We start from the raw sequence: 13,033 nt of genomic DNA on the forward strand, positions 1-13,033 counted from the left end.
TCTTGTGCATGCATTTATGGTGCAGAGGCCTATATTATGTGGTGACTAGACTACCTTCATATTTTTAATATGCGAGTTCACCAGCTCACAGAAAATAAATCCACATGGAGTATATTGGACATGAGGCGATATGAACCCTGCCAAATACTTAAGATTGATGGGAAACTATGAAGGAAAAGCTCCACCTAGTGGAGTGAAGTGTAACTTTTTTCCTTCTGCTTTTTATATTCCTGCAGCAAAAAGACTCACACATCCCATTCAGCTAAAAGGAAGAATATGTCAGGATTTTTCCCATATAGAAAACAGGTTTTGGGCATTTCCCCTTTAGGAGTTTCAGAAGAACTGTGGTAAAAATATTTTAAGCATTTTAAAGTAAAAATTATTTTAGTTAAGGTAACACACATGTGGACTAATTGTCCCCCAAAGTCCTGTTTTGAGCCAGACCTTCACGTGAACTGACCGTGGAAAGCAGAGAACACAAGACATAAAAACAAAACAGGTTTTTAATCAATATTTTATTCTGAAAGGATCGATCTAAGGTTATAAGCAGTTTATAAAAGTTTATTTTCACATCATCTACTGCTGCTACAGTTTATGCACACAAGGCATAATGAAATCCATGCACATTTGCCAACATAATCCACAACTAACATTTCACACTTTACATTCCCTGTTCGAGCTCATCGTGTGTTTTTCTTTAGAGGTAAATACTACGTGATTATAATTTTACACATTCATGGATCCTGAACCACATTCTCCCTCTTGTGCACACTTCTAACGTGTCTGCCGAGAGACTCCATCCATTTGAAGGATTTGCCACAGCAGTTACACACAAAGCGTTTCCCCTCGGTGTGGATCGTCTGGTGTCTGTTCAGAGCGCTCGTCGTGATGAAGGTCTTGCTGCATATTTCACACCTGTACGGCCTCTCTCCCGTGTGAGTCCTGATGTGAGCTGCCAGGTGGGAGCAGTTACTGAAGCGTTTTTCACAGACGGAGCAGCTGTAGGGTTTGTCTTTGCCCTCCTCGTTGCCGTGGAGGTGGTGGTGATGGTGGTAATGGTGGAAATGTAAGGCTTGGTCCTGCAGACTGGCTTTCAGACTGGAAGGAGAGGAGATGAAGTCTTTGATGTCTGACTCGAGGGCTTCGAGCTGGTCAGCATCGTGACCCATCCAGAAGTCCCTGTGGCTCTTCTGCTGCTCCTCCTTTTTGACCTCTGAAGTCTCTGGATGCTCCTCATCCATCTGCCCCAGGCTGCTGCCTCCATCCTCCTCCTCTTCCTCGCACTGCTCAGGCTCGGCCTCAGGCTCAGAAGCATCCACTGCAGGGTCTGACTGAAGAGGAGGAGGAGGAGAAGGACGGTGGCGGTGATAGGTTTGCTGCAGCAGCTGGGCTGCAAGACATTTGTCTGATGGAGGCTCTGAGCAAAAGACAAAAGACGCCGGAGTTATTCATTTTTAACTCAATATGCAGACATTATAAGGAAAAGCTGCACGGGTTTGGCTATAAAGCGGGTTTAATTCAAACCTACCTGCCTTGAGAAGCTTCAGCTCCAATCTGAGACGGCTGATTTCCAGATCTTTTGAACGACAGAGCTCCTCTTTGTATTCGGCTATTGTCTTTTCAACCGCTCCAAATATCTCCTCCGCGGCCACCATCAGCCTCTCGCTCAGAAAAGCTTTCAGTGAATGCATCCTGGACATTTAGACGGGAGGCTGCCAGCTCTCGGTGGCTCCTGAACACGTATTTGTGCGGGTCCGTGAACGTCACGCTTGGATTGTAAACACGGACATGAAACTAGTGAGGTGAGAAATGTGCAACACGAGAAAACAGCGCCACCTTCTGGCGTGGAGGACAAGAATAAACGTTACGCCTTGATGATAAAATAAAAAAATATTCTTTACTATGATTTCTGTTCTATTTAAATATTATAAACAGTGCTGTTAAAAAGAATTTTCCTCTTTTTTGAATATTTGTGACACTTACATTTTTTAATATCAATGCTAATAAAAAATATGTCCTTCTTCAGAACACCAGTGTGCTTGAACTTCAGCACAGAAAAGAAAGCCTGATATTCTGGTAGAGAGCAGAATTCACGGTTCCCTCAATTACAGCAAATCATCCAGGTCCCGAAGCAGCAAAGCAGCCCCACTAAAACCATCATGTTTGAGTGTCGGTGTGATGTTCTTTTTATGAAATGCTGTTTTAATTTTATGTCAGATGTAACAGGACTCAAACCCTCTACAAAGCTCAGCTTTTGTCTCATCAGTCCACAGAACAGTTTCCCAAAAGTCTTGGAGATCATCAAGATGTTTTTTTGGCAAATGTGTGATCTTTTTGGTTAGCGCTCTCCCATGTGCGCCATTTTTGCCCAGCCTCTTTCTTGTTGTTAAATCATGAACTCTGATCCTCTGACTGAGGCAAGTGAAGCCTGCAGTTCTTTAGATGTTCTGGGTTCTTTTGTGACCTCCTGGATGAGTCATTGATGTACTCTTGGAGTAATTTTGATAGATTGATCACTCCTGGGAAGCTTCACTGCTGTTCCAGGTTTTCTTAATTTGTAGATAAGTCTTATAAAAGGTTTTATAACCCTTTAGAGACTGACAGATATCAGTGAGTTTGTTTCTCAGCTGTTATATCAGGGTATGCCGTGTAGCTTTTTAGATTTATGTATTTTTAGCCTACTTCATTTTTTCAGACAAGTTCTATTTAAAATATTGTATATGATCCTGTATGGGGTTTTTTCTTGGCTGTTTATTCTTGTCTGCTGACAAAACACACACACACTCTCACATACATTCACTTCATCATCCCAGCTTCAAAGCCCTTCCTGTTCAGGCCTGGCCCCGATATTGCTCACAGCAGGATATCAGCTGTAAGCCTGTTCAGTTGATTTCTCCTGTTCATTCCAGCAACTTTTTCAACTCAGTTTTTGAAGTTTTCAGTTAGGAAATAACAATCATTGCCTCCATATAAGGACCCATATGTCAACAAACCCCTGAACTCATTGCCCCAACTCTGGGAAAAGCTTGTGAGGGAAGAAGTGTAAAGAGCTTGGGTACATACATGTCAACAAAACAGCAACCACAACAAAGAGAGGAGGCAGGAGGGAAAGGAGTCCCAGGATTAAAGGAGAAATTGTGGAAATTATAGTTATTATAAGGGCAGCATGGTGGCACAGTGGTTAGCACTGTTGCCTCACAGCAAGAATGTCCTGACTTCAATTGCACCATCAGGCCAGGGTCTTTCTGTGTGTTGTGCCCGTGTCTGTGTAGGTTCTCTGCAGGTACTCCAGCTTCCTCCCACAGTCCAAAGACATGCAGTTAGTGGGGTTTGGTTAACTGGATACACTAAATTGCCCATAGGTGTGAATAGTCTATGTGTTAGCCCTGCGACAGACTAGTGGCCTGTCCAGGGTGTACCCTGCCTCTCGCCCTAAGAAATCATCAATGGCAGCCATTCCTTTCGGTATGCTTGATGACCTATTTCTTTGCTTTATCCATACTTTTTTCTTCACATCGTTCTGCCAAAAGCTGGTTTCATCTATGCATTTTTCAGGCTTGTGCAGGCTCTTTTAAAGTCAAATCTGACCTTCTTGTTCTTGAGTGTAACAAGTGTTTTTCACCTTCTTGTAAACCTTTTGCATTTCCTTTCATGAGGGCATCTCTTGATTGTTGACAATCACACATCTACTTTGTCCAACCACTGGTAGGACCTGGATGTCAGCCACTTCCTCTATCTGCCGGTGGTACATACCGTGCAGGAGCTTACTTATCCTTCCATGATGGTTCCTCCTATTTTTTGGGTTTCTGCTGCCTGAGGCATTCACTGAGCACATGGTCAGTTGGGGCTGTCTTCCTGATGTATTCATGGATGTTTTTTGTCTCATCCTGGACTGTGATACTGACACTCCCCCAGCCGCCTTCCTTCTGCTTAGCATACAGCCTCAGAATGCTGGACTTGGGGTGAAACCCTCCATGCATGGTAAGGTGGTCTTCCTGGTCTCAATGTCAGTGGCTTCCATCTCCTCCTTTGGCCAACTTATTATCCCAGCAGGGTACCTGATCATGGGGAGGGCGTAGGTTTTGATAGCCCAGAACTTGTTCTTACTGAATAGGATAAGAGACCTATGATTGTGTTGAAAGCAATCACATGTTGATTGTACACCACCCTTTTATAATCAGAGACAGAAGTACTTTGTATGTATATATATATAAAAAAAAACACCCAGCACGCCCCTGCGGGCGGTTTATCCTTCAAGCTCGGGTCCTCTACCAGAGGCCTGGGAGCTTGAGGGTCCTGCGCAGTATCTTAGCTGTTCCCAGGACTGCGCTCTTCTGGACAGAGATCTCCGATGTTATTCCCGGGATCTGCTGGAGCCACTCGCCTAGCTTGGGAGTCACCGCACCTAGTGCCCCGATTACCACGGGGACCACCGTTACCTTCACCCTCCACATCCTCTCGAGCTCTTCTCTGAGCCTTTGGTATTTCTCCAGCTTCTCGTGTTCCTTCTTCCTGATATTGCTGTCATTCGGAACCGCTACATCGATCACTACGGCCGTCTTCTTCTGTTTGTCTACCACCACTATGTCCGGTTGGTTAGCCACCACCATTTTGTCCGTCTGTATCTGGAAGTCCCACAGGATCTTAGCTCGGTCATTCTCCACCACCCTTGGGGGCATCTCCCATTTTGACCTCGGGACTTCCAGGTTATACTCGGCACAGATGTTCCTGTACACTATGCCGGCCACTTGGTTATGGCGTTCCATGTATGCCTTGCCTGCTAGCATCTTGCACCCTGCTGTTATGTGCTGGATTGTCTCTGGGGCATCTTTACACAGCCTGCACCTGGGGTCTTGCCTGGTGTGATAGACCCCAGCCTCTATGGATCTTGTGCTCAGAGCTTGTTCTTGTGCTGCCATGATTAGTGCCTCTGTGCTGTCTTTCAGTCCAGCTTTGTCCAGCCACTGGTAGGATTTCCATGTAGTACTGAGGCAGGTTATTGGTCGGTAGTTGGAGGGGACCGGTCCCTTCTTGGGGTCCTTCGGGATCAGGACCGTCCGGCCTTCAGGGTGTCTCTCGTTAACTAGCAGCTGGTTCATTTGTGCTGCCAGCTTCTTCAGCCAGTAGGCGTGAACCATGTCGGGCCCTGGTGCTGTCCAACTCTTCATACTGGAGACCCTTTCTTGGATATCTGCCACTGTGATGGTTACTGGACCCTGTTCAGGGAGGTCGCTGTGGTCTGCCCTCAGATCCTCTAGCCACTGAGCATTGCCGTTATGGGTTGCATCCTTCTCCCATATGCTCTTCCAGTATTGCTCCGTCTCCAGCCTTGGTGGTGCTGTTCTCTTATTGTTCCCTTGCCACTGAGAGTACACCTTTGCTGGTTCTGTGGAGAACAGCTGGTTTATTCTCCTGCCTTCTATCTACCTCCTCAAGCGGCTGGCCAAGGCTGTGAGTCTTTGCTTGGCAGTTTCCAAGGCCTCAGGTATGGACAGCTTGCTGTATTTCTTAGGCACCTTATTTGTCGCACCTTTCTGCAACTCCGTTTTTTTGGCTAACCTCCCTCCGTGCTACTTTGATCTTGCCCTCTAGCCTCCTTCTCCATGGAGGGTACTGCCCCTTGTGGCTGTTCAACTTGTAGCCAAGCATCTCACTGATCCCGTATTGTAGATCAGCTTGTTAGTGTCGGTAATCGTGGTTGTAGGTATTGTCCGTAGTGCTGCATTAACATCATCTAGCAGACCTTCTGAGGGTACTTCACGTAATCTTGGTAACCGGCTACGGGGGATCCAGGTTTCAAGCTTCGCCATGATCCTATTTTTCAGGTCAGTTCCTCTCGCACTCAACGATCCTTCTCCTATCGCACTTGGGGCTATGTACCCAATCTCGGGTGGGGGTGATGATATCGCCCCCCTGACTCCTCCTTGCCGTAGCATTTGTGTTGTACCTCGTCAATCTCTAGCTGTGAGAGCAGTCCCTTCTTTCGAATGTTGGAACACTGAGCTACTAATTGTTTCGCCGTCATTGTGGATGTTGGGTATCGAAGAATCCATAGGTCCCTCATCCTATTCATGTAGCCCCTTCCGCCGGGGTTACTTGCGTAGCATTCCAACAACGCCCTGTTTTCGTCTCTTGCCCACCGATGCCTTCTTGTTCCAGTAGCCCACTTTTCGTCAGGGTGCCCTGGTTCCTCAACACCTGACGCGGACCTTGTTGATCCGGGCGACGTCCGAGCCGGCATGCCTTCATATTTATCTGTCTCGCTCATGTCTGCGGTAGGCTTGCTTAGCATAGGGGGTCTAGCCTTAGGACCCTTACTGGATACAGACGCCCCAGGCAGGAATCGAACTTGCGAGCCTCTGTTCCAAAGGCATGTAGTCTAACCACTACGCTATCCAGCTGCTAGATATTATATATCTATCTCTATCTATATATATAAATAAAATGTTCAGAAATTTATAGACCTAACTGACCATTTACAACAGGACTTCTGTATGTCTCAGGGGAGATCTGCCCTGGCCACATATGTATCGAGTCTTGCACAGAGTATAAGTGTTGAGTATTTTAGAGTAGCATAAAAACTGGGACCAAAAATGACCCCATGAAGGCCTCCTGAGAGCGATTAGTGGTTTTATTGAAGCCTTCTTACAGTAAACAAGTTGTCATGACTGAAGTGGTCCATGTGCTTTTGCTTTTATTAATTGTAAACAGTCTAAAAACAATAATTTCTCTACACAAACTTGTAACTGGCTTTAATTTCCCCGATTCATAAACCTTTCACTGCCATGTCTGTTTTAGCTCAGCGCTGGGATTAAAAATAGCACTGCACTTCTTCTCTGCATGGCATTGTGCTAACAGGACCTCACTCCTGTAACATGATACTCCCTCTCCATTTTGAGAATACCACTGGGATTACCACTGTGTATATGGACACACAGCAGCCTCAAGTGCATGTGATGAAAGAGACGAGGCACTGGAAGAGTCTCTAAACCATTTATTATGTTTCCTTACAGCTTTCCTACCCTTATTCCCATCAGCTGTGACACACAATGTGATGAACATAACTGACACTTTACTTTTGGCAGGACAACCAATGAGAGAATGGGTCACGCACAACTAGAGGGAGGTAAAAGCCACAGAAAAAAAAAAACAAAAAAAACCCCCAATCATAATTACACAAGAGACGCCAGTAAAAAGACAGAGTTGATCGACATGAGCTGTCACACAGTTTTACACAGAAAAAAAGTTCATGAACTTTTACTTAAAGTGTGGACTGCCCGTCCACCTCAAGGTGTAATCGTCAGCCTTTGCAGCTTGAGCACTGAGTTGCTTCTAGTTTGCACAGACTGTTCTCAGTGGACTTGACTGTTATCAGTGCAGTACAGTGTGTGTCAGCCTGTCCCTTTTCTTTGTGACAGAATACAACCCCCCGCCCCCCCAAAAAAAGGAAAATGAGGGAATGACATCATCACAAATGCTTTGAATGAAAAAAAAAAAAAAAAAAAAAAAAGGGGAAAAGGACTAAGTGCTGAGAACGAGGGATGAAGAACTGGACCGTCTGGAGTTGGACTCTAATCCAGTCGCATTGCAACTGCCCGCATTTTATGCCTTAGCGTTGATGATGTCGATGAACTCTGGCTTCAGGGAGGCTCCGCCTACAAGGAAACCATCAACATCCTTCTGGGAGGCAAGTTCTTTGCAGGTAGCACCGGTGACAGAACCTGAGGAGAAGAAATGACGCTTGAGAAGAGATCGATGTGGGACTCAAAGGAAAACAGCTACCCAGCACAGCACTGACCTCCGTAGATGATCCTCACAGAGTTGGCAACGGCCTCAGAGACGTTGGTCTTCAGCCACTCCCTCAGTTTCTCATGAACTTCCTGTGCCTGAGATATTACACAGGTGACATTGTGTTGCAGGCTGTAAGCACAGCAAGTTAAATATTCAGTGATTTCTAATATTTACCTGCTGTGGGGAGGCGGTTTTCCCAGTGCCAATGGCCCACACAGGCTCGTAGGCGAGCACGACCTTGCTCCAGTCCTTTACATTGTCTGTGAAAGAGACGTGTGATAAGATTTATATTTCACAAGAGTTCGGATATCCACCACACTCTTGCTTGCACAAGCATGTACAAGAATGTCTGTTACAACATTTGAACTCAGGTTGGCATAAAACCTGTGAGCTGCTTACCTGCGATGACCTTGGTCTGAGCAAAGACGACCTTCTCAGTGATGCCTCCCTCCCTCTCATCCAGCTTCTCGCCGATGCAGGCGATCACGCCAAGGCCGTTCTCCAGAGCATGAGCAGTCTTCTGACCAATCAGCTAACAACAAAGGAGACAATGATGAATATTTAACGTTTTTTAAAAATCGAAATGACTGCCATTAAAAAGAAATAATAATAATAATAAAAAAAAAAAATCTATCCATGTTACCTCATCATTCTCTCCAAAGACGTGGCGCCTCTCGGAGTGTCCCAAGATCACCCAGTTCACACCGCAGTCCTTGATCATCGCAGGGCTGGAAGACGAGATTATCACACAGTGAACATAAATCAGAATTCCACAAATTCCATTGTAATGAACGTTTTCTCCCTCCCTGCCTGAGTGTGACACAGTTTGTATATACAAGAGATGGAAACAGCCACCTTGATGTCACATTCAGAAGACTCAACTTTAGCATTTTTGGCTGTAGCCATCTTGGACTTTGTGGTTCTGAAATCAGGGAGAGGCCACACGCTCCTATTGTAGTCACTTGTCAATTTCAAAGTAGGCCCGTCCTAAACTGCACCCTGTTTCATCATCCAATTCCATGTCAATGTGGCTATAATTTACAAAAGTGAGATAAGACTTAAAATTAGTGAACAAGACCAATAATTCATTAGGAAAATGTTTGAGGTCCCAAAGGAAGCATCACTTTCTCAGACTTCAGGAAGAGTCGCCCTCTGCTGCCCATTAGAAAAACTGCAATCTGTCTTGTTTGGCTTTACCAGTCTAGGCCCCACCCACTCCTTGTAAAGAAACATTGTGATTGGTAAAACTGCACTTATTCAACCAAAGTATAACCATCAAGTGCTTTTAGTCGGCATTTTGACTGTATAAGTATATACACATATATATGTATACACTCATACACATAAGCAGTTTATTTTTATATGTTTTGTTTATTTCTGACGTCATGTTTGGAACTACAGGAGCACACCGTTACAACAGTGTCTGTGCCTGGTGTCCTAGTGCTGAGAGGCTTGTGTCATCAGGCAGGACTCTTTGCTCTTAGATATTTCTCTCGTAGGTTTCTCATAAAGAGAAGCCCCCATGTACTTGTTAAATATAAAACAACTGATAGGGGCAGGATGTAAAGTTAGTTTTGATGAATGGACAAATATTAGACTTAATGAAAATATTGTCTGACAGCAACCCTGTAGGAAGTGTGGATAAGAAACTTTGATGTTAATTTGTAGGAGGTAACTCTCAGAACATTATTCTAGATTGATTTGATTGTCCTCACCTTGACACGTGCTCTACTGTTAAATGAATCAACCCAGTTAAGAGTGAAAAAGAGGTGGGGGGGGGGGGGTCACTTTGGCAACACTCTGGGATTCCCCTAAAATCACCCCTGGATTAATTTATTTATATAGCAACAAAGCACAGCAACAGTTGGCTTAAAGTGCTTTAAATTTTAAGGTAGGGACACTAGAACTCCTTGTAAGATTCCTAACTGTATTTTGAGAGTGTGAAATCAGGAATTAGGAAAAATAACCTGAATTAAATACCTGATCTCCCCAGTGAAGGCGCCCTTGGGAACTTTGTAGCAGTTCTGAGCAGCCACACCGAACTTGGAGTCCAGTTTGGACCTGACAAAGTCCAAGTAGATCGATGGAGCGCCGCACACCACCTCTGTTAAAGGAGGAAAAAGAAAAACACTTAGGTTACACTTAGTTAATCCAGTTACTCTTAAAACCCAATATTAGAATATTTATGACCACCTGACATCCATCAAGCAGAGTTTGAAACCTCCTTGTGGTACCTCAGAGAGGCAGTGGCTATTAATGGGCCTTTTGTGATGAGGAAAAGGCACAGAAAAAAGCAACAGTGGTAATTAGACTATCAAAGCATCCTCAGTGATTAGTTTGACGTGTTTTTAATATATGCGCGTCTACAGTTCAGCTAATCTGAGCCATGCCAAACACAAGAACACATTTTTTTCCACACAGCACTACTGCAACTAAGAGGCTGAACTGAATCCATCTTTAAAAATCAATAATCTGAGAGCTTAATGGGCCAGTGAGCAAAATTCAAAGTGAATGACTGGGAACTAAAAAAATAAATAAAATAAAAACCACAGGAAGCACTGGTTCAATATGAGGTACAGTCTGCAGCAGTCAAGAAGAGTACAGTAAAGTTAAGACACTGACATTCACATTGTAACTATATCTTTGGGGTTATGGAGTCTATATTAAACACTGCCCGTTATTATTAGTTTGGCAAAGGTCAGTCAGGTCTCCCTGCAGTAAAGGTCTGAGTTCAGCCTCCAAAAGGTCACCTGCCATGGCTGCATTCAGCAGAGGTCAGAGACAACCCATGCACCCCAGTTCAAAGGGTCAAACAGAAGATCCAGAGTTTATCCAATATATCCAATATCCAACAGGTCGGTCTGAGGATGAAACAGGTGAACTCTGACTTTAGAGGCAAAAGCACGGGGAAAAAAAACTCGTCTTCATTTTCACTTCAGCTCTAAAAATGGGGTGGATTCATTAAAGGGAGCAAGGTCCAAGGATAGTCTGAGCAGACTTCAGTCCTGAGCACTCAGGCCTGTGAGTGCACACAGCATTGCAGTTGCATAACAAACACACAGGAGGAGATAAACGGGCCTGTGACAGCAGACACAGGCTGTCTTCAGAGTGTCATACACTTAAATAAGGGAAATATAAGCAGAGCTCAGTGTCTTAATGAAACAGCAGCTGCTGCCTCTGTCTGGTTCATCTGCAGGAAGCAGACAGCAACAGGGCAATGTCTTCTGCTGCATTCAGGGCAAGTTGGGAAAAAACTGACTACACACTCACACGAGTATAGAGCTGAAATAAAATGAGTGCATCCGTTTTTTTACTTGTTTTTGACTTTTGCGCTGTTTAAAGCTTAAGCTGCTGAATAACTCGGCTCAATATGCTGACGAAAGAGCAACCCCATTAACGACCAGCCTGACTTGAATGCACCCCGCACATCCACAGCAGAGGCAGATCTGCTCTGATGGTCTACGTGCCGCTGCAAACGCACACCCACCACGACATGAATGGAAAAAGCCATCCGAGCTTCCCTCGCCTGAGCTCCGGCACGTCTGCCAGCCGCTGGTCACGATTTAGCTCGGTTTAAAACGACCTCACGCTAATCCCGACTTTATTAAACACGGCCTGAAACAGACAGAACCTCCGGCGCCAACGCTGTCATTGATTTTTTTTATATATTTTGAATGAAACTGACATTTTGACCGCGGAGGATCATTCAGCTGTGATACGAATACACAGAGATAGGCTTAAAATAACTGAAAATATGGAGACAAGTGGCCAAAAATACTGAACCCCATTCAAGAAGGGTGATGGTGTCAGAAGAAGCCACATACCGACATTTGAGTCCACCTTGCCTCCGTTCATGGTCTGGATGAGCTCCCCGAGGCTTTTCTTGTCGCCGTTCATCTTCCAGTTTCCACCAACGAAGAATTTTCTGGTCATGTTTGCGATTTTGGGGGGACGTTAGCCAAAGAGTGAAACGGTACTGAAAGTCCACTGGGGGTCCTTCTAGTCTGGGGTAAGAGAGCGGACGTTAATGAGCAGCTCGGGGTATTTATTAGCGTGAAGGTCTAACCCCTCCTCCCCCTCAGCGCCATTGGTTCACGCTGGTACGCCCGTAAAACGCGTTTCTGCCTCATTTTGAGGAAGAGGAAGAGGAGAATGTCATGCTGCGTTCAAGTGCCGTGCGGGAAAAGTAGCTTTTCCCTGGATGAACCCGTTAGTGAGGACAACAGATATGAAGTGAAGCAATCGACAGCCTTGTGTTATTTTCACTCCTTCTAATTAAAGAAAAGATGTTATTTTTTCTTATTTATTTTTTCATGTTTTTCTGAGTTAGTTTCCAGAGTGTGTTCGTTTTTATTCCTTAAATAGTTTTAATGTTAGCTCTTCTTAAGTATATGTATTTAGGGCTGTGCAGGAATATCGGGAAACGATGCACCTTACCAATATGTAACACAACTACAGCTAACAAAAATATAAATAAACAGTTGCAAAAAAACATGTAGGGATTTTCTGTTTATCTACTCGTTTAAGATACTCGTTAACAACAGAGGAAGTTCATGGATGTAGTGAATGAGGACATGCACAAGGTTAGTGTGATGTAGGGTGGGTGGTCGAAATACGGTGAGATGAATGCAGATGGTACGCTTTAGCGACATCTAAAGGGAGCATCCGAAAGAGGCAGTTATTACATTTAAGTAGTCTTGTTTCGATCAAATTTCAGCATTGATATGAATAGTATTAGCCTTTATTTCACCTGAATCCTCTAAATGATCAGACCTACGGTACCTTATTTTTTCCAATCATAAGTATCTCGCTTCTGTTACTCAGTCATGACGGTCAACCATTTGATTGGCTGTGACGACACCAATCCCGCCCACCCACTCATTGACGGCTTGTTCAAAAAACGTTGTGATTGGTGAACACTCGGGCCAGTTTTAAAGTATTTGCATATCCGGCATGCACTGCGCTAAAAATGCCCTTTTTATACTTTTAAAGTATAACTTTCAAAGGGTTTCAGTTGATACATTGGCTGTACATGTATTTAAATATATTATAAATGAATATTTTTAAATATTTCCATTATTTCTGACATCGTATTTTGCACCTACAGAATCACACCGTAACAACAGTGTCTGTGCCTGGTGTTCTAGTACCGATAGGTCTCGATGTCGTATCAGGAATCTTTGCTCTTAGATATTTGTCTAGTAGGTTTCTCATAAAGAGAAGCCCTCACTCACGTGTGTAA

The 13,033-nt window shown here is 44.4% G+C and overlaps 2 protein-coding genes and 2 non-coding genes across 4 annotated transcripts; 2 read left to right on the top strand and 2 right to left on the bottom strand.

The window, feature by feature from the left end:
* Positions 1-500: 500 nt before the first annotated feature.
* LOC113032271 (uncharacterized) lies at positions 501-1,808 on the bottom strand. Its single transcript, XM_026185086.2, has 2 exons — positions 1,529-1,808; positions 501-1,417 (listed from the first exon to the last, which is right to left on the bottom strand). Exons 1-2 carry the CDS (start codon positions 1,698-1,700, stop codon positions 735-737), a joined length of 855 nt encoding a protein of 284 aa, XP_026040871.1. The 5' UTR covers positions 1,701-1,808; the 3' UTR covers positions 501-734.
* A 5,171-nt stretch (positions 1,809-6,979) lies between these two features.
* On the bottom strand, positions 6,980-11,936 carry LOC113032398 (triosephosphate isomerase B). The gene is made up of 7 exons (XM_026185307.2): positions 11,616-11,936; positions 9,772-9,895; positions 8,435-8,519; positions 8,191-8,323; positions 7,966-8,051; positions 7,799-7,886; positions 6,980-7,721 (listed from the first exon to the last, which is right to left on the bottom strand). The coding sequence occupies exons 1-7, from the start codon at positions 11,722-11,724 to the stop codon at positions 7,603-7,605; spliced, it is 744 nt and encodes a 247-aa protein (XP_026041092.1). The 5' UTR covers positions 11,725-11,936; the 3' UTR covers positions 6,980-7,602.
* Positions 9,258-9,313, top strand: LOC113032881 (U7 small nuclear RNA). Its single transcript, XR_003273953.1, has one exon. It is a non-coding gene; the product is annotated as a U7 small nuclear RNA (small nuclear RNA).
* A 1,027-nt stretch (positions 11,937-12,963) lies between the features above and the next one.
* LOC113032889 (U7 small nuclear RNA) lies at positions 12,964-13,019 on the top strand. The gene has a single exon (XR_003273961.1). It is a non-coding gene; the product is annotated as a U7 small nuclear RNA (small nuclear RNA).
* The last annotated feature ends 14 nt before the right edge of the window (positions 13,020-13,033 follow it).

Source organism: Astatotilapia calliptera, chromosome 11 (assembly GCF_964374335.1).
Source record: "Astatotilapia calliptera chromosome 11, fAstCal68.1, whole genome shotgun sequence".
NCBI lineage: Eukaryota > Metazoa > Chordata > Actinopteri > Cichliformes > Cichlidae > Astatotilapia > Astatotilapia calliptera.